At 37.1% G+C, this 21486-nt stretch overlaps 1 protein-coding gene across 11 annotated transcripts in view; it reads left to right on the top strand.

The window, feature by feature from the left end:
* IRAK4 (interleukin 1 receptor associated kinase 4) overlaps window positions 1–21486 on the top strand; it is a 31651-nt gene that overhangs the window by 2011 nt on the left and 8154 nt on the right. For 3 of the 11 annotated variants that reach the window (XR_015164832.1, XM_086403891.1, XM_086403889.1), the window contains exons 2-11: window positions 3682–3851; window positions 6125–6259; window positions 6478–6623; window positions 7400–7585; window positions 7974–8134; window positions 9221–9285; window positions 13616–13730; window positions 14177–14286; window positions 19594–19777; window positions 20900–20962. Coding sequence is in view for 8 of the 11 variants with exons in the window: in XM_086403891.1 (XP_086260017.1) it covers window positions 8057–8134; window positions 9221–9285; window positions 13616–13730; window positions 14177–14286; window positions 19594–19777; window positions 20900–20962 (615 nt within the window). In the remaining 3 variants the exon portion in view is untranslated. Of the gene's footprint in view, window positions 1–3681; window positions 3852–5687; window positions 5727–6124; window positions 6260–6477; window positions 6624–7399; window positions 7586–7973; window positions 8135–9220; window positions 9286–13615; window positions 13731–14176; window positions 14287–19593; window positions 19778–20899; window positions 20963–21486 lie in introns of those variants that run through there. The other 8 variants (XR_015164831.1, XM_086403885.1, XM_086403886.1 and 5 more) reach the window with 5 other exon arrangements.

Raw genomic sequence — 21486 nt, 5'->3', positions numbered from 1 at the left:
GGAGCATGGTAGGCTCCTACAGTCCATGGGGTCACAAAGAGTTGGACACGACTGAGCGACTTCACTCACTCCATGAATTCAGTTAATTTTTTTTCTTATTTTCCTAATGCTTTATCTCCAGGGACCTGGATCAATATCCAGTACAAAATAGAGATTCAGTAAATATTCATAAATGAATAATATTTTGGTTTTTAAAAAATATATCCAAAATGTTTCAAATTACTTACCATTAAGTTAAATTGATTTTTGAGGATGGTATTAATATATTGTGTTTGATTTATGGCATATTAGCAAACATCCCAGTTTGAGAAGGGCAGCCCTGTATAACCTATTAGGTCTAGAAGGTATCACAGGCTTTTGTTCATAATGATGGTGTTGGGTTGTCCAAAAACGGACAACCACTTTTGATCTAGGTAAATGGTTATCTACAGTACTTTACTGCAGAAAGCATGGGAGTGAATAATGTATTTTGGGAAGATTATAAGCATATTAAGGATACTATGCTTAGTAACATGACAGCTGTGTTCTCAGACCTCTTATTTCCACTTCCTCTCCTTTGGTTGCCTTTCACTGCTGTTTTGAAATTGAGCTTAAATAAAACTCTGCACATTTCTTTTTTATAAATGTGACAAAAGAATAACTTCTGCCTTGCAATAATCATCACTACATTTTCTTTGATCACTTATTATTGATAGAATTAGGCATCTTTTGATTTTTAATCTATACAGAAACTCTTAGATACGACCATCTCCGGTTTTCAGATGAAGAAACCGAAGTCCAGAGAAATTGAGTTGTTGGCGCTAGTCACAGTTGGCTTGTGGAAGAACCCAAAGTCTTCTTGGAAAATGTATTTTTACTATGCACTCATTGCTCCACCAAAACTGTTCTTAAGTCACCCAGAGGCCTTTTGGTTCCCAAATTGAGCACACCATCAGTATTTATGTGATCTCTCAGGGAGTTTTATACCAAATCTATACCCCATTCTAGAAATCTCTGCTATGCTACTCTCCTGGTTTTCTTAGCTTCCATGACTTATCAATACTCTTTTTAAAGTTTCTTTTTTTTCCTCTTCATTCCTCACAGTCTTTATATTCCTAAAAGGCAGGCCCATATTTCTTGTTGCTTCAGCCAACTATTCATATATGAATATGTGAGAATGCTCATATGTGAGGATTCTTTACCAAAACTTCTATCCTAATCTCCAGACTGTATATTTAGCTACTTAGTGCCAGCTTCCCCAGATGGTGCTAGAGGTAGATATTTCACATTTAACTTTGACCAGAGCTGAACATGTGGCAACCCACTCCAGTATTCTTGCCAGAAAAATCCTGTGGACAGAGGAGCCTGGCAGAGTATAGTCTGTAGGGTTGCAAACTTCTGAGCAAGCACGCATGCAGAACTGGACATATTATTTCCTCTATCATCTACATAATTACCCAAGCCAAAAAAGTTAGGAATCAGCTTGTTTTCCTCAGTTTCCCATCTTTCTAATGTTGTGGTTTCCCTCCCAAATCTTTGAAGCTGTTTCTTCTCCATTCCCTGACTGAATGCTTTCTTAAGACTTTCCTTTATAGATTATTATAAAGTTTTCAAACTGATTTCTTTCCTTAATATGCACCCCTTCAAGTTTTATCCAGAGGAATCCAGTTAACCAAATAAGATCACTTACCACCTTTCCTTAAATCATGCAGTGGCTCCCCTGTACCTTTTCGTATGAAACTTGAATTTCCCATTGTAGTATATGAAGGGCATGATGACTTGGCCCGCCTACCTCTCCAACTTCATATTTTACTGCTTAATGATGTATCCTAGGGTCCAGCCATACCGAACTCCTGGCCTTAGCCTAACCCACGCTTTCCCATGCTAATCCTGCTGCCTGGAATTCCCTTTGGGGTTTATTCTCATTCCTTCCAACTACCCACCCACTCAAATCTGTCTTCAGACTTCAGACTCTTTAGACTTCCTTCCTTGATGCTTCTCCTCTGGGCCCCATTGACACTGCTAACTCTTCTTGTAACATTTATACTGAGTGTAAGTAGTTATATCCCCCATTAGACTGAGAAGCTTGAAAACAAAGATTTTCTCTTCTCTGTAGCTCCCATCACTTAGTGCAAAGCCTGACATATATCTTTATTAAGTGTATGAATGAATGAAAAGAAATGACTGGTCTTTCTAGAAAAGAGAATGACATGAACAATGAATTGAATTAGAGAAACAGGGATATATGACATGAATTTGGAGTCAGACATGGGTTCAAGAACTAACTTTCACTTACTACTTTCATGAAATAGAGATGCCAGCCCTGCCTTAGTCACTGTGAAGATCAAGTGAAATATATAAGTCACCTAGCATGGGCAAGAAATTCATTCCTTTGTAATACTGAATACCAGTTTCTGGGGTATGCTAGTAATTAGTTATGTATTAATGAATAAAATGAACATTACCTCTGAATTCATGGAGCATATAGTCTAATGGCGGAGACCATTATAAGCAGCTAAACAAATAAATATATGATTACAAACACATTGTGCAGTGGTGAAAGATAATTAGGTTGAGAGTAGGTGGACCTACCTAGATGTGATCAAAGAAGGCCGCAGAGAAGAGACTGCCAATATGGAGCCTAAGACACAGGAGGATTTCTTTCTTCTTACCCTTTGTAGCATCTGAATTTCATACCACATGAATCTAGTCTTTACTCCCAAGTTAATTATATTGCCCTTTTAAAATAAAAGTATGTAAGGGAGCAGGAGAGTAATTGATAGGAGAATATTTAAATCTACTTGTTTTGATTAATTAGAAGGAAAGGCCCCTGGCCTGCTGAGAATGAGTGAGGTAGAAATCAGATAAATTATGGGGAAAGCTAAAGTTGTGAAATAGTCACTCAGGGAGATGAGCAAAGGCAAGTGAAAGGATAAACAGCAGTGTTGAAGGCCCAGTGAAAAGGGGTCCCCTAAATTTATATTCACACCAGTCTGCTCAGTTACTCCGTTCTCCACAGCTATATTCAGCAGTGCTGGTATACAAGAAAAGTTGTGAGGTTTGTCCCTAGCTATAGCTCTCCAGGATGGAGTAGCAGAAGAACAGGGGACTGAGCAAATAAAGGTTCTGCCTAAAGAGTAGTTAGGTGGCAAACCCCAGGGTTCACCTTAGTAGGGAATGAATTATCATCAGGCAAGTCTGATGGACTCAAAAATTGCGGCAGAGTCATGGAAGAACATGTTACATAAAAAGGTAGTGAATAGACCATCTTTGAATGCAATACAAATTATTTCAGGACTTCTTTTTTTTTTTTACTTCTACCAAAGAATGTTGCATAAATATTTACTAGTAAAGAAATACAGATTGAGAAAAATATTTTAAATTGAAAAATATTTTTCATAATACATTTGATTCCTGAATATGTTTACATGAATTTTTATGAAAAAGTACACTTTTTGCACCTTTTTGTAAATTTCACTTAGAAAATATTAATGTCAGAAAAAAATAATCCTGTAATTTTTAATTAATATTTAGAGGTGGAGAAAGACTAAAATATCAATGTCTTGACCTTCGAGTTTTCCTTTATTACAGTGTAATAAGTTGCCAGCATTTCCTATGTTAGAGCAAAGTGTGATGTATAAGCTTATAGATGTCATCACTAAAGCTACTGTAAAATTTTAATGAGAATTTTCCATATTTTAGGAATAAAATATGAACAAACCCATAACAGCATCAACATACGTGCGCTGCCTCAGTCTTGGACTAATTAGAAAGCTGTCCGATTTTATTGATCCTCAAGAAGGATGGAAGAAGTTAGCAGTCGCTATTAAAAAACCATCTGGTGATGATAGATACAATCAGTTTCACATAAGGTAACATAAAAATCTTAATTCTTACATCACAATTTAGAATGATTAATAGGTACAAATACTGTCTAATGCTGCAGTTCAGAAAATAAACCTCTCTCTAAGGGAAGTATAGTAATAAATCCCCCCTCTTTTTTTTTTTTTTTGTTGCAACTTTTGCTTCATTCTCCAATATATCAGCCAGGTCAATACTGTGATCTTGCAAATAAGTTTTTACAGTTAAATTCATGTATGAGTCTCTAATACACTTAAATGGTATATTTGGGGAATTCTTCAAATTAATGTTTTAAAGTTGCTTGTACATGTATACATCTGTAAATCGACTTCTTAGTTCTTACCCTGGATTTTTCAACACTATCTTCAGAAAAATTCCATTCTATTTGTCTCTACTTAATTCAGTGTGAGATATAAGTACAAATTTTGTTTTTGTCAGTTATTTCAGCCCAAACTCATGTCAAAATATGTCTCTGGAAGCAAAGGGAAATAAATTTATTTGTGACTTTCAGCATTACCCTGAAAAAAAATCTGAAACCTTAGTTTTCGTATTAGTCCTTCCAGGAAATGTTTTCTCATGTGAAGGATGAGCATCTTAAATTATTTGGAGGAAGCTTAAATTTAAACCTCAGAAACCATTTTTGTAGACCGTTTGTTGATATTAACTTAAAGACCTTGGGAGAAGGGACTTCTGTGGTGGTCCAGTGGTTAAGAATCTGCCTTCCAAAGCAGGGGACGTGGGTTTGATCCCTGGTTGGGGAACTAAGATCACACATACCAGGCATGGGTAGTTAAGCACGTGTGCGGCAACTACTAAGCTCATGTGCTCTAGAGCCCGTTTACTGCAACTGGAGAAGCCTGAGCACTGTGATGCAGCACAGCCAAAAAACAAAAAAAAACGCTGAAAGCATAGTTGAGGGAATGAGGAGAAAAGACTCTTCTTTACAGAATAATGGCAGCAAATATTGAAAGAATAAGAGAACTAGAAAATTACCAATTTACAACTACCAGTGAGTAATTGATTATGGAGGGCTCATCAGCGAGTGCTGAAACCCCAAGGCAAAAGGATGTTGATGAACAAGATACCCACACGATTTCAAAGTATATTCCACAGATGATTTATGAATTGCAAAGGGGAAAGGTGCTTTTGCAGAGAAAAAATCTGCAGTACACCTCCTTAACCAAGTAATCCAGCTGGTGTCATCAGTATTGGTACAGACTGCCGTTATGTGCCCCCGATGTGATGCGGTGTAAAGGACACATTGTCATCTAAGTAATGTTCTTACCAACAGGTTTTCATCTGAATTTAATCATGAGAGATTAGTTGGACAAATCTAGACTGTGAGAGTTCTACTACACATCTGGTCTAAGTTCTGTAAAGTGAGCACACAGACACAGGGATGAAGAGGGAGAGGGCGAAAGCATAAACACAGTTAAACATTACTTGGTCATTCGGTGAATCTAGGTGGTTGCTCATGGTATTTTCCTTTCAACTTTTCTGTAGGTTTGAAATTTTTTGAAATAAACAAATTTTCAGGAAAAAACAGGGAGAGCTAAGTTTTCTAGGTTTTTAAATATTACTTTCAAAACTATTGATAGTTTTTTTCTTTTTTATTTATGTTTTTTTAATTTTTACAATGTTGTGTTGGTTTCTGCCATACAATGCAAATCAGTCATAATTATACATATATCCCCTCCCTCTTGAGCCTCCCTTCCTTTCCCCCATCCCTCCTCTCTAGGTCATCACAGAGTGCCAGACTGGGCTCCCTATGTTATACAGCAACTTCTCACCAACTATATATAAAGAAATTTTTCATGAAAACCTGATCTGTTTTTCCCTCAGTTGAAATGGAATATAGTTAAGATCCAAGGAATAATTCTCCAAGTGTATGTATTTTCTATTTCTTTAAGCAGCCTGCTTTATTAAACATCATATGACTAACAGCGTTAATAAGTCATGTAGGGAACTAGTGTAGCTTAGTATGTTGAGAGTACAGCTGTGTGTTCAGTGAGATATCAGTTTGAACCTCAGTTTGTATACAAGTTTATTGGCTGTGTGACTGTGGACTGCTTACCTCTCATGCTTTCTCTTCAGTACATTAGCATGATATTCACAGTGTCTTTGAGAATTATATGAGTTCATGTTTTGCATCCTGTAGCCCACTGTAAATACTCAGTGTCTGTCAACTTATCACCTTCAGCATCTTTTCTTCCTTCTGCCTGTCTTTCCTGTTCTCTGTAATTCTTGCTGACTCTCTTTCTGCACTTTTCTTTTTTAATCATAGGAAGTGCTGTGGACAAGAGGGGGATTGAGGGGAATAATACCTGCTGCTGCTGCTAAGTCGCTTCAGTCGTGTCCGACTCTGTGAGACCCCATAGACGGCAGCCCACCAGGCTCCCCTGTCCCTGGGATTCTCCAGGCAAGAACACTGGAGTGGGTTGCCATTTCCTTCTCCAATGCATGAAAGTGAAAAGTGAAAGTGAAGTCACTTAGTCGTGCCCGACTCTTCGCGACCCCATGGACTACAGCCTACCAGGCTCCTCCATCCGTGGAATTTTCCAGGGAAGAGTACTGGAAAATACTTATGTGTTAACTCGGCTTACATACTAATCTTATTTCTCTGTTACTTGCTTTAAGGAGATTTGAAGCATTACTGCAAATTGGAAAAAGCCCCACGTGTGAGTTACTGTTTGACTGGGGCACCACAAATTGCACAGTTGGTGATCTTGTGGATATTTTGGTCCAAAATGAGTTTTTTGCCCCTGCAAGTCTTTTGCTACCAGGTAAACTGAGCGTGTCTACTGTATCAGTGACTAGGATGGAAAGACAAGTGACAGAAATAGGAATGTTTCTTCTCTTACTTTTTTCTCAGAGTAGATGAACCTTACCTTTAAGATTCTTCATTCTTTCAACTCTCCCCAACTCTTTAACAAGCACCCCAGATGCTGCAAACTTGCTGCTGAGAAAATCCTGAAGCTGGTAAGACTTCAGGATTCAGTCTAAACATGCAGTTAAAGTCAGGTAGTTTTATGCCAATAGGAAGTTTAGAATGATGAGAAAAAGCTCTTGCTTTTTTTCATCCTCAACTTCCACCCTGATGGGACTCTGATTTCTTACATTGTGTTCCCGTGGGTTCGTGTCTGGTTGCCTTCCTTCCCCATCAACTACTTTTTCCCTTTGATGCTATTTACACCAGTAATTCTTACCCTTCAGAAGGCATAAGAATCACCTGGAGTTCTTGATAAGCATGTAACTTCCCAGGCTTTACTCCAGATCTCTATCAGAATTCTTGAATTAAGTTCAAGGTCAGTGTTTTAAAACAGGTACTTCAGTGCTTCTGCTGCCAGTGACTTACAGGCCACTTTCTGGAAACACTGCCTTGCCCATCCTTATCCAAATTTACAAATTCTTACTAGGTAAATTCTCATGAGTGCTATGAAAATAGGGGGCTAATGGGCAGAAACTGGAATAATGTTAAGTAAATTGAGTTCCTAATTTAACTTTTTCATGAACACTTCTTCTTATGTAACAACAACTTGTGTCTTATTTCACTTGTTAGATGCTGTACCCAAAAATGTTAATACACTGCCTTCTAAAGTCACTGTAGTAGCAGTTCAGCAGAAACCGAAGCCCCTCTGTGGCAAAGACAGGACATCTGTGATATCTGATGAGAATCTTGAACAAAACTATGTGCTACCTGACTCCTCAAGTCCAGAAAATACAAGTTTAGAATTTAGTGATACACGTAAGTAATATTTGACATGCTTTCTGCTAGTGAGTTTGTCATGAGACCATCACTGCTTTAAAATAAAGCTCTCCTTTTGTTTATTTACTCTGGCAGTAGCTCTTCTGTGGTCTTGTTTTCCTCCTGATTTATTAGGCGGTGTCTTCATTGTTTTAGTGTTATAGGTGAGTAGATGTAATAGGACATATGAACAACCACAGAAGCTGTGAAAAAAAAAAGAAGTAAATATTTACGCAGTTTGAAAGGATCATTTTATAAAGAAAGTAAGTGATTAGAGTTTAAATATTTGCATAGGTATGAAATATCCAAATTGAGAAAATACTGGAATTATGAAAACCAATTTCTTTTTTACTGAAGCACTCTTTTTATTATTCTATTGACATTACAGGTTTTCACAGTTTTTCATTTTTTGAATTGAAGGATGTCACAAATAACTTTGATGAACGGCCCATTTCTGTTGGTGGTAACAAAATGGGAGAAGGAGGGTTTGGAGTTGTGTATAAAGGCTACGTGAACAACAGGACTGTAGCAGTGAAGAAGCTTGCAGCAGTAAGTTATATTTTCTGGAAGAGAAAAAATTACAGGAAGAGTTGTTTCCTAGTGTGCTGTATGTGAATGAGTGAAAGTTGCTCAGTCGTGTCCAACTCCTTGCGACCCCATGGACTGTATAGTTCATGGAATTCTCCAGATCAGAATACTGGAGTGGGAAGCCTTTTCCTTCTCCAGGAGATCTTCCCAACCCAGGAATCAAACCAGGGTTTCCTGCATTGCAGGCGGATTCTTTACGAACTGAGCTATGAGGGAATAATAAATATTAAATTAATCTTTAGGAAACATTATTTCATTGTGTATTTTCTCTCAGTAAACATCATTCTAAATTGGCAGTTCTTAACATTTAAAACTTTGTTGAAAGCTACAGACACTATCTCTACAAGAATGTAGTTATATTCACAAACATACAATTATACACATAATTTGGGGAGATTCATAAAATAGAGAAGCTGAATTCTACACAGTGCTCCATGTAGAATCAATATTAAAACATTAAGATTCTAAGAAAATTTTATAAAAATATCTTCCTTATTTTCTTTTCTCATTTAAAAATAAAGTTTAGAAAATATTGCAATAAAAATTTTAAAAATTCTCATCTGCACCCTTTGTTCACATTTCTATTAGAATATCTTATATTTTAAATCTATTGTTTATCCTAAAATATCAATACAATGCATTTTTTATAATAAAGATCCCTTTGTCATATATGTTGCAAATACTTTTGCACATCTTGTTTTTCTTTTTGCCTTAAAAATTGCTTATGTTTTCTAACACACTGAATTTTTTTTCAGAATGTTTATACAGTAAAATCTCTTATTATTTCATTTTGTTCCCACAATGAATCACTGAAGTATATGTAGTTACATGAGTTATATGGTTTTCTTCCTTCTAGTTAACCAGCCATGAGACCTTGAGCAAATCACTAATATTTTTAGTTCTCAGTTGTTTATAAAATGGGGAGAATGATGACTTACATATTTTTAAAAAAGCAGGATCTGACAGATGATCTCTTGTATCCCTTCTAGCTTTAGGAGCCTCTGGGTATTGTATGGTATTATATTGTATATTATTTTATATTTTTAGATGGTTGACATTAGTACTGAAGAACTGAAACAACAATTTGATCAAGAAATAAAAGTAATGGCAAAGTAAGTTAATTTGGCAGTATGGTACCATGGAAGAGAGCAGAACAAGAAAGGACCTGTTTCTTACCCAGAGTGTGCCATGAACTGGTGATATTTTCAAATGTAGGCTAAAATAGTTTAACGAACTTGACAGAACTTTAACTGTACAATTCTGTGGCTACATATATTCACTCATATGTGTGTAGATTAAACAGCAGTTGTTATTCTAAATCATGGCATTATTATATGGAATTTCAACTATCTAAATAGTTGATAATGGAACTATGATTCCATTATCATGTTTTCTGTTCCCAAAATTTATGAGAGGTAAATTATAGTATATATATGCATGTGTGTATAAATGCATATTTATATATTAATATATACATGGCAAATAGTCCATTTGATATGTTAACACCATAAACCAGGGAAGTGTTATATGCAAGAATGTTTAGAAGCCATTGACTCAGTATGTTTGAAAATTGTCAGAAAGAGAAGGAAAAACAAATTGGGAAATTTATTCTAATAATTATAGTGATTGATACTTGAGTATATGTTGTTCAGTCGCCAAATCGTGTCTGACTCTTTGCGACCCCATGAACTGCAGCACACCAGGCTTCCCTGTCCTTCACTATCTCCCTGAATTTGCTCAAACTCATGTGCTTTACATTAGTGATGCCATCCAACAATCTCAACCTCTTTCCCTCTTCTCCTCTTGCCCCTAATCTTTCCTAGATCAGGGTCTTTTCCAGTGAGTCAGCTCTTCACATTAGGTGGCCAAATATTGGAGCTTCAGCTTCAGCATCAGTCCTTCCAATGAATATTCAGGGTTCATTTCCTTTAGGATGGACTGGCTTGATCTCTTTGCTTGATCTCCCTCAAGGGACTTTCAAGAGTCTTCTCCAGCACCACAGTTTGAAAGCATCAATTCTTCAGCACTCAGCCTTCTTTATAGTTCAACTCTCACATCCATACATAATTACTGGAAAAACCACATCTTTGACTATACAGAGCTTTGTCATCAAAGTGATGTCTCTGCTTTTTAATATACTGTCTAGGTTTGTCATAGCTTTCCTTCCAAGAAGCGAGCATCTTTTAATTTCTTGGCTTCAGTCACCGTCCACAGTGATTTTGGAGCCCAAGAAATGAAGTTTGTCACTGTTTCCATTGTTTCCCCATCTATTTGCCATGAAGTGATGGGACCAGATGCCATAATCTTAGTTTTTTTAATGTTGAATTTTAAGCCAGCTTTTTTACTCTCCTCTTTTTCACCTTCTATACAATAGACCAAAAACTGTAATGCATTAACCATTGTTATAACCACAATTGTTGTAACAACCGCCATACACACACTTTTTTTTTCCCACTGAAATACAGAAACATTAAATAACTTTATCCAAGGTCACTTAAACATAAATATGTGGGTTTCAAATCCAGATCTGTCTAACTCCAGAACTTGCAATTTTGAAATAAATCCTTAATAGTATTTACCAATTTATTCTCATTAGACCCATTGCTATAAATCGCCAATTCTAGTTGCTTAACTTCAAGAAAGAAAGAATAGATTGGAATTAATTTTTTCAGTAAAAATAATGTACACTGAAGAAAATAAAAAGATTGTCCAAGATTTGTTCTTTCTACCCCTACCTCCACTCTCCAGTCCTAAAAGTAACTTGTTCAAAATAGATAATCTGGAAAATACAGGAAAATATTCATCCCTTGAATATATCACTCAGAGATAACCATTGCTAGTATTTTGTACTTGCTTCATGATGAGTGTGTGGCATTTTTCCATGTTGAAACATTTAAAATTAATTGCATAACATTCCAGCATATATACACAAATGTTTTATTTAACCATTACCCTTCCATATTTGTTTCTAATTTTCAGTATTACAAATTAAAATGTCTTAAAATCTCTTTGTACATAAATATTTAAGTGCAAATCTGCCTTTTTCATCAGGAGACAGTCCTGGAAGAATTACTGGTTCTGAATGCACGAACTTTTTAAAGACTTTCTGAGTATTTGTCTAAATGACTTTGTAATTGTTATAATAATTTGGTGGCTCAGATGGTAAAGAATTTGCCTGCAGTGCAGGAGACCCAGGTTCAGTCCCAGGGTCCAGAAGATCTCCTGGAGAAGGGCATGGCAATCCACTCCAGTATTCTTGCCTGGAGAATCCCCATGGACAGAGCAACCTGGTGGACTACAGTCCATAGGGCCACAAAGAGTCAAACACGACTGAGTGACTTTCACTTCACATACTTCTACCAGCAGTTTATTGCAATTTCACAACTGCTACCACACTACCATTAAGTATTATTGCTATTTTTAAAATAAGTGTCAGTCTCTGGCCCTTACTAGCAGAATGACCTCAGCCAAATTTCTTGTCTGTTTTCTCATCTGTAAAATGGGATAATTATTTTAATAATGAAATGTTTCACTAAGTTATTTTAAGGGTTAAGTAAAACAAAGCATGTAAATCAAGTACCCCATGCCTTTTTAGTATAAACTCAGAAAATGTTACCTACTCATTTTTAAAGTGTACCAATTTGGTGGAAAATGGAATACTTGCTGTTTTAATTTGCACTTCATAGAATATATTCTGGGCTCTCATGTTTGTTGCTGTTTAGTCACTAAGTCCTGTCTGACTCTTTTGTGACCCCCATAAACTGTAGCCTGCCAGGCTCCTCTGTCCATGGGATTCTCCAGGCAAAAATTACTGGAGTGGGCTGACGTTTGCTTCTTCAGGGGATCTTCCCAGCCTAGGGATCGAACCTGCATCTCCTGCTTGGCAGGCTGATTCTTTACCACTGAGCCACCAGGGAAGCCAGAGGGCTCTCATATATATTTGCTCATTTAATTCTCACAGCATTTATGTTACATAATAGGCATTATTACCCACATTTACCAGGGAAAGTTGCTGAGGCTCAGTGAGTCTGTTAACTTGTAAAAGGTCACATTTCCAGGAGGTGGCAGAGCTGTACTTTAAACTTAGGACTTTGAGCCCAGATATCTTTGTACTTACTGTACCATAGATGCCTGCAGTTTTGTTATACTTAAGCTTTATTTAGTCTTATTACTCTTAAGTAGATAAAGAAACTCAGTTCAGTTCAGTCACTCAGTCGTGTTCAACTCTTTGTGACCCCATGAATTGCAGCACGCCAGGCCTCCCTGTCCATCACCAACTCCCGGAGTTCACTCAAACTCATGTCTATCGAGTTGGTGATGCCATCTAGCCATCTCATCCTCTGTCATCCCCTTTTCCTCTTGCCCCCAATCCCTTCTAGCATCAGAGTCTTTTCCAATGAGTCAACTCTTCGCATGAGGTGGCCAAAGTACTGGAGTTTCAGCTTTAGCATCATTCCTTCCAAAGAACACCCAGGGCTGATCTCCTTTAGAATGGACTGGTTGGATCTCCTTGCAGTCCAAGGGACTCTCAAGAGTCTTCTCAAATTAGGTTATAAATAACCAGATACTATTAAAGATCAAAAATGTATAAATTAGATGTAATTGAAAATCAGATATCTGTAAGTCAGTGCTTTGAATGTGTTTGAAAATTCTTGAAAGGGTTATTGTACACATTTCAACACACTTCTTGAAATCTTGTTTGCACTATCATTAAAAATTATGTGAAACAAAGGTAAACACCTACCTAGTTCTTAACCAAACTATTATATGTGAATTATTGATCTTTAATTTTAAAATCAAAATTATGTTGATTAATATTGACTGAAAGGGAACTGTTTACAGAAAATTATAAACAGTTATAATAAACATATATAAAGATTTAGAAACATACATATCACATTGCAATAATGTATCAGATCAGATCAGTCGCTCAGTCATGTCCGACTCTTTGCAACCCCATGAATTGCAGCACGCCAGGCCTCCCTGTCCATCACCAACTCCCGGAGTTCACTCAGACTCACATCCATTGAGTCAGTGATGCCATCCAGCCATCTCATCCTCTGTCGTCCTCTTCTCCTCCTGCCCCCAATCCCTCCCAGCATCAGAGTCTTTTCCAATGAGTCAACTCTTTGCATGAGGTGGCCAAAGTACTGGAGTTTCAGCTTTAGCATCATTCCTTCCACAGAAATCCCAGGGCTGATCTCCTTCAGAATGGACTGGTTGGATCTCCTTGCAGTCCAAGGGACTCTCAAGAGTTTTCTCCAACACCACAGTTCAAAAGCATCAATTCTTCGGCGCTCATCCTTCTTCACAGTCCAACTCTATTGCATATAGTTATTTCTTTCTCTTTTTTCTTTTAAAGCTCTAAATTGAATAACATAACCTTCAGGTAAATATGTGTATATATCGTAGTAATTTTGAATGGAAAATTATTTGCCACAGGTGTCAACATGAAAACTTAGTAGAATTACTTGGTTTCTCAAGTGATGGAGATGACCTCTGCTTAGTATATGTTTACATGCCCAATGGTTCATTGCTGGACAGACTGTCTTGCTTGGTAAGATGTTTTTTTATTAGGTTGTTTGGCTTCCTGTTTCTGTGTTGGATTCTAATATTTTCTCTGTGACAGAATCTTTTAAACCTATTTAAATCTTTTAAAATCTATTAATATCTTTCCTAGTTTGTGAAAACTATACAGTTGTTATTTAAACAATTGGAATTCCCTTTCTATCAGGTGATAATCTAAAATGTAAAATTATCAGTCAAGGCTGGACTTTGAAGATGCTCTCATATATTTTTATTGTTTGATAAGAAATGCTAACTTCCATTTGATCTTATTTAGCTATTATTGTTTAACAACTTAAAAAATGGTAGTTCTAAATTCTTAGCAATGTAATAATATGGTCAGTAGCTGCTTAGAAGAAGTGTTCTGTTATATATTTTCTATAGATCTTTTTAATTCTCCTCTTTTATTTTTAATTGGTTTGTTTCTTACTTCGTAAGGATGGTACTCCCCCACTCTCTTGGAACATGAGATGCAAGATTGCCCAGGGTGCAGCTAATGGCCTCAGTTATTTACATGAAAACCATCATATTCATAGAGATATTAAAAGGTAAATGCTGCCTTTAAAAAGCTTTTGGAGAACTGTCTTTAAAGAATAATTTTCTCTCACTGTTCCTATTCACTAGTGACATGAACTTCTTAACTTGAAACATGCCATGAAAGCTCATCTCACTAAGGACGTCTATAATCTCCCTTATTTCAAACCCAGTGACCTATTTCTAGTACTCATCCTAAGTAACCTGTGTTTTTCTTTTGTTTGTTTTTCACAGTATGTTATTCTGTTCTTCTTGTCAGAATTATTTTCTTATTTTCTGGATCATCACTCTTTTTTGAATCACTTCCATTCTTCATGAGTACATTTCAGTTATCTTCCTTGTTATGTATTTATTTAGTTAACAAATATTAATTGAGCATCCACTGTACGACAGGTACTGTAGATGGTATAGTTAGCAACAGTAGCATTTGTAGCATCTGTCAGCAACCAGATAATCACAAAATAATAGTAGAACTTTAGTGTATAGTCTATACAATTAGTATTAAAAAAGGTTCCCTGAGAAAATTATACTTAAGCAGAGATCCAAAGAATGAACAAAACATGAGTGAGCACAATTTGAGGACATCTATAGAATATGGAGAAGGCAGTGGCACCCCACTCCAGTACTCTTGCCTGGAAAATCCCATGGATGGAAGAGCCTGGTAGGCTGCAGTCCATGGGGTCACTAAGAGTCGGACACGACTGAGTGACTTCACTCTCACTTTTCACTTTCATGCATTGGAGAAGGAAATGGCAACCCACTCCAGTGTTCTTGCCTGGAGAATCCCAGGGACGGGGGAGCCTCGTGGGCTCCTGACTTTGGGGTCACACAAAGTTGGACACGACTGAAGTGACTTAGCAGCAGCATAGAATATGAAAAAGAGTATTCTGGGAATAAGGAAGCACATTTGTGAGACCAGTGTTCAGATGAACATGATGGATTACAGGAGGTGAAATAAATGACTGAAGTGCAGAAATTGAAGGAGTGATTGATAGATAAGATAAAATTATAAGGTAGGCAGAGAGCTAAGCCCTGTGTAGGACGTAATAGACCAAGATAAGAGCTTTAATTTTATCATAAGTATAATCAAATGCCATTGAATAATTATAAGGAGGAATGTGGCATCATAGTTAAGTTTTGAGAAGATCACTTTGATGAGTATAGAGACTCATTTGTAAGAAAGGGTAGCTTGGAGCCTGTCATAGAAGATTTGGTGGTAACAGTTTATATGAAGAAATGTGAACAGATTCTTGCTTACTCTTGGCTGCAGCATGGTGGGTGGCATTCAGGGAGAGGAACATGTCAGGAAGGACAGCAGGATTTATGGCTTCCAGAACAGCATTCTGGAATGATTGTGGCATGATTCATTTACAGAGAAAGCACTGAAAGAGGACAAGATTGGGAGTGGAAAATGTGAGTTCTTTTTTGTACATGTTGTGTTAGAGGTTCCTTTAAGATACAGAAGTGAGTAGAGATGTTAATCAGTGTGACATACATGTTGGAAGATATCAATTTCTGTGTTACTTATGTTACTTAGGTTGAAGAGCTAGCATATAGTTACCTTAACTTTAAGAAAGATAGATTAGGAAAAGGTTACAAGATTTAGCTCTGAGGAACTTTAAGACTTAATGGCCAAGTAGAACAAAATGAGTCTAAAAAGGAATCCAAGAAAGTATGCAAGGAAGCTGAAAACCAGGAGAGTGTGGTATCCCTGAGAACAAGGAAAGAGAGTTAGTTGCCTGAGAAGGATTAGTCCAAATTTCCAGTTGCTTTTTGGAAGTCAGAATGAAGACTGAAAAATGACACATTTTAAAACACTTTTAATGAGGCATTTGATTAGTGCCATGATGGTCATTAGTGACTTTTGGGAAATCTATTTCCATGTAGTAATTGGGTCAGAATTCAGGTGGTAGTTTCATTAAAAGATGGGCTCGATAAAGGATAGAAATGGTATGGACCTAATAGAAGCAGAAGATATTAAGAAGAGGTGGCAAGAATACACAGAAGAAATGTACAAAAAAGAGCTTCACAACCCAGATAATCATGATGGTATGATCACTGACGTAGAGCCAGACATCCTGGAACGTGAAGTCAAGTGGGCCTTAGAAAGCATCACTACGAACAAAGCTAGTAGAGGTGATGGAATTCCAGTTGAGCTATTTCAAATCCTGAAAGATGATGCTGCGAAAGTACTGCACTCAATATGCCAGCAAATTTGGAAAACTCAGCAGTGGCCACAGGACTGGAAAATGTCAGTTTTCATTCCAGTCCCAAAGAAAGGCAATGCCAAAGAATGCTCAAACTACTGCACAATTCCACTCATCTCACATGCTAGTAAAGTAATGCTCAAAATTCTCCAAGCCAGGCTTCAGCAATACGTGAACCGTGAAATTTCAGATGTTCAAGCTGGTTTTAGAAAAGGCAGAGGAACCAGAGATCAAATTGCCAGTATCTGTTGGATCATTGAAAAAGCAAGAGAGTTCCAGAAAAACATCTATTTCTGCTTTATTGAATATGCCAAAGCCTCTGACTGTGTGGATCACAATAAACTGTGGAAAATTCTGAAAGAGATGGGAATACCAGACCACCTGACCTGCCTCTTGAGAAACCTATATGCAGGTCAGGAAGCAACAGTTATGGGGCAACAGTTAGAACTGGACATGGAACAAAAGACTGGTTCCAAATAGGAAAAGGAGTATGTCAAGGCTGTATATTGTCACCCTGCTCATTTAACTTGTATGCAGAGTACATCATGAGAAACGCTGGGCTGGATGAAGCACAAGCTGGAATGAAGATTGCTGGGAGAAATATCAATAACCTCAGCTATGCAGATGACACCACCCTTATGGCAGAACCTGAAGAGGAACTAAAAAGCCTCTTGATGAAAGTGAAAGAGGAGAGTGAAAAAGTTGAATTAAAGCTCAGTGTTCAGAAAGCTAAGATCATGGCATCTGGTTTCATCACTTCATGGGAAATAGATGGGGAAACAGTGGAAACAGTGTCAGACTTTTTTTGGGGTACTCCAAAATCACTGCAGATGGTGACTGCAGCCATGAAATTAAAAGATGCTTGCTCCTTGGAAGGAAAGTTATGACCAACCTAGACAGCATATTGAAAAGCAGAGACATTACTTTGCCAACAAAGGTCCCTCTAGTCAAGGCTATGGTTTTTCCAGTGGTCATGTATGGATGTGAGAGTTGGACTGTGAAGAAAGCTGAGTACCGAAGAATTGATGCTTTTGAACTGTGGTGCTGGAGAAGACTCGAGAGTCCCTTGGACTGCAAGGAGGTCCAACCAGTCCATCCTAAAGGAGATCAGTCCTGGGTGTTCATCAGAAGGACTGATGCTACATTGAAACTCTAACACTTTGGCCACCTCATGCAAAGAGTCGACTCATTGGAAAAGACCCTGATGCTGGGAGGGATTGGGGGCAGGAGGAGAAGGGGATGGCAGAGGATGAGATGGCTGGATGGTATCACCGACTTGATGGATGTTGAGTTTGAGTGAACTCCGGGAGTTGGTAATGGACAGGGAGGCCTGACGTGCTGCGATTAATGGGGTCGCAAAGATTGGACGTGACTGAGTGACTGAACTGAACTGAACTAAGGAGAGAGTGAAATATGAGTATAGACAAGTCTGATGAGACACTTTTATTTAGCCCATGAAGGGGGATAGCTGGAAATCAATGTGTTATTCAGCAAAAAAATTTTTTTTTTAAATGGCAGAGACCAAAGCATGCTTTTATGCCTGTGGGAAGAGGGATGTGATAGAACAGAAGAGAGAAGTGAGATAGTTTATAGAACAAGGTTCCTGAGAATGTAGAAAGGAGTCCCATAGAGGGATTGGCCTTAGAAAAGAGAAGATACACCATCTCCCATCCCTTATTCGGTGTATTCTAACTGATGTGTATTCTAACTGATGTGTATTCTAATTGATTGATACCTCATTGTCTTTTCTGTTAATCCTGCATATTCTTACTGAGGGATATGTTGACTTCAACTGCTACCTCCGTATGGGTGACTCAAATCTATATCATTAGCCTGCAGTCCTATATTTTCAGTGTGTGCAGGCCAAATCACCCTACCACAGTGTTCCATAGCAGTTCCTAAGTCAACATGTTAGAAGTCAAATTCATTTCTCTTCCAACCCAAATTCTTCTCTCTGTGTTTCTTTCCTAATCAAGTGAAGTCGGTATTCATCCTATCTTCTAAGCTAAAGACTTCCTCATTCCCCATACCATACAAATTACAAGGTTCTGTTGAGTGTACCTCAGAATTTGCACCTCCTTTTCTCCCCAGCCTTTATTTACACTTTCACTATCTCTTATTTGCTTTTTTACAAACTCTCCTGGTCATCCTTTAATTGGTGTGTGCCAGTTCTTAGCTATGCTCTAATATACTGTCAGGTTGTGGTTCTGAAACTCAAGTTTGATAACATCATTCCCCACTATGAAACATTTAGCTGGCATTCTGTTGATTCCAGGATAAAGTTCAAGTTCTCCTCACATTCCATTGACACCAGTTCTTCAAATTGAGCATGTTTTTTGTTTTCATCACTGTGTCCATTCTGTTCCATTTGCCTCAAATGCCTTTCTTTCCCTCAGTAACCTCAACTTCTAATAACCCTTCAAGACTACACACACTTTTCACCTTCTCCTTGAAGTTTTCTTCAGTTCTTCTGCACACACAGTTGTTCTCTCAGCATTTTGTACCTAATATCACCATTAGGAATTTTAAAAAATTATTTCTATACCTTTGTCACAGACAAGATTCTGAGATTGTCCCCATGCCCAGCACTGAGCTTAAATACTGTAACACGTTGCGGGTCTTCAATAAAGTTTTGTTGAATGAAAGTCTGATTGTATGAGCAAATGCATAAAATAAATGAATTAAGATCTTTTAGCCATATTCTTTCCTCTTCAAAATATTTCAGAGAGAGTACTCCCTAAGAAATGATACAGTTGAGATACTCTGGTTGGAAGTTTGTTTTTAAATGAATTGAGAAATTTTAGGGGAGGAATTAAGAAGGGTGCTTTAGCATACTTTGAGGAAAGTTGCCCTATAATAAATTATTTGTGAAATAATAAAAATATCACTAATGTGAAGAGTTTTACTTCACTTTTTTTTTCAAATTTTCCTTACAGAAACAAAAAAGAAGACAGTTTTATTATTCTTTAGCTATAATCCTTAATCTAGATTTATTTACATAAATTCACCCTTTTATGATGTGTATTATAAAATAGAATACTCTGTAAATACATACAGTGTTATACCTTCCTAAGGAACTATTTGATTTGTTGAAAAAGAAAAACTGTTTTTTAGTGCAAATATCTTATTAGATGAAGACTTTACAGCCAAAATATCTGACTTTGGGCTTGCACGGGCTTCTGAGAAGTTTGCCCAGACAGTCATGACTAGCAGAATTGTGGGAACAACAGCTTATATGGCACCTGAAGCTTTGCGAGGAGAAATTACACCCAAATCTGACATCTACAGCTTTGGTGTGGTAAGTTTCATATGTATGTATTTATGTATACATGTAATAGGCTTCCCTGGTGGTGCTAGTGGTAAAGAACCTGCCTGTCAGTGCAGGAGGTATGAGATATGGGTTTGATCCCTGGGTCAGGAAGATTCCCTGGAGGAGGGCATGGCAACCCACTCCAGTGTTCTTGCCTGGAGAAGCCCATAGACAGAGGAGCCTGGTGGGCTACAGTCCATGGGGTTGCAAAGAGTTGGACACAACTGAAGCAACTTAGCATGCATGCACACATACTTGTAATATATTATATTTTACTATATATATAATTAGTAACAATAATCATTCTGGCTGTACTTGTGAAATTGAAATAGAATATTTTGAATACACCTATGTTGCTTAGCTCTCATATGTAAAGATGTAAATTGCTCACTTTAACCTCTAGTTAAATGAGAAAGTAATAAAAACTTCTCTGAATTTGTAAGGCTTTTAAATTGATTTCTGAAATTACTGTAAGAAATAATATTTTTGCCACATGAATTAGCATGAAACTTAGTATATAAATTGTGTCCTACAGTATGCATGTTAGTGTCATATGTTAAAGAGGAAATGTTTTGAAGGAAATATGTTGTGGCATTTTCTGATCTACCAGTTTGATAATAACCTTTTATGATGGTGTAAGGAGTGGGGTGGGAGTGGTTGGAGAATTGGAAAATCCTTTGTCTTTTACACTCATATGTGTTTCTTTTATGGATGTCTACTGTCATAACACTGTGAAGTTAAGGCACAAGTTTGTAGGATATGCCTGAGGTTTAGAAAATAGTATTCTCCTAAAAGCCAGAGAAAATCATTCTTGTGAAATATCTTCTGCAAGACAGGAAAAAGAGTATGTCCAGAACACATATTTTGGGGGGCTGATTATTTAGTAAGTTGCCAGTATTAAAGAACTGCGTAGGAGATGGATGAGTTCTGAGGTGTCAGGGAAGAAAGGGTGGTAAGAAATGACCACAGCTTGTGTTCTTTCCACTTTCATGCCTAAAAGGCATGCAGTGTGTGGAGATGGTTCATTCGATTTCATAATCAAGAGCCATGTTCCTTCCAGTTTCTATATGTTGTCTTGAGTCATATTTATGGGTTTTACTTTCTTCTTAGGTTTTGCTAGAAATAATAACTGGACTTCCAGCTGTGGATGAACACCGTGAACCTCAGTTATTGGTAATTGAAAGATTTCATTTTTCTAGTTCTTTTCTCTTTCATTTATAATCTAAATTTATGTGGGTAAATTTGGCATCTGGAAATGTCATTTTCTATTGGCAATCTTTCTGTTGGCAATTACATAGTGGCATATGGAAAAAGCATCAATTATTTTTAATCTGAGCTCTGCCATGAAATATTTGTGAAGCTTGGAGAAGACACGGATATAGTCTATGGTCTAGTTTCTTTGTAGCTAAAATCACAATGGAGCGTATGATTTCTGAGATCTCCTCTAGTGTATTTTTATTTTGTTACTTTCATGGTGATTACTAATACCATTTTCAGAGGAAAAATAACATTCTTCATTAGAAACTTCTGTCAGACTAGAATTGCTAATAAAATTCTTTCTCCATTTGTATTGTGGAATATTATTTAATAAAGTTATTATAGAAAATTTTACCTGTGTATTATATAGGGATTCATTGACAATTATATAAATAGACTAACTGAATGCTAAAACTACAGGAAAGTTATGCCATGCCTTG

This window comes from Bos grunniens, chromosome 5 (genome assembly GCF_055505025.1).
Source record: "Bos grunniens cultivar Pamir isolate PY7600 chromosome 5, Bosgru_T2T1.0, whole genome shotgun sequence".
Lineage (NCBI taxonomy): Eukaryota > Metazoa > Chordata > Mammalia > Artiodactyla > Bovidae > Bos > Bos grunniens.
Note: the sequence above shows the minus strand (reverse complement) of the source record. Positions and strands in the feature narration are given on the sequence as shown.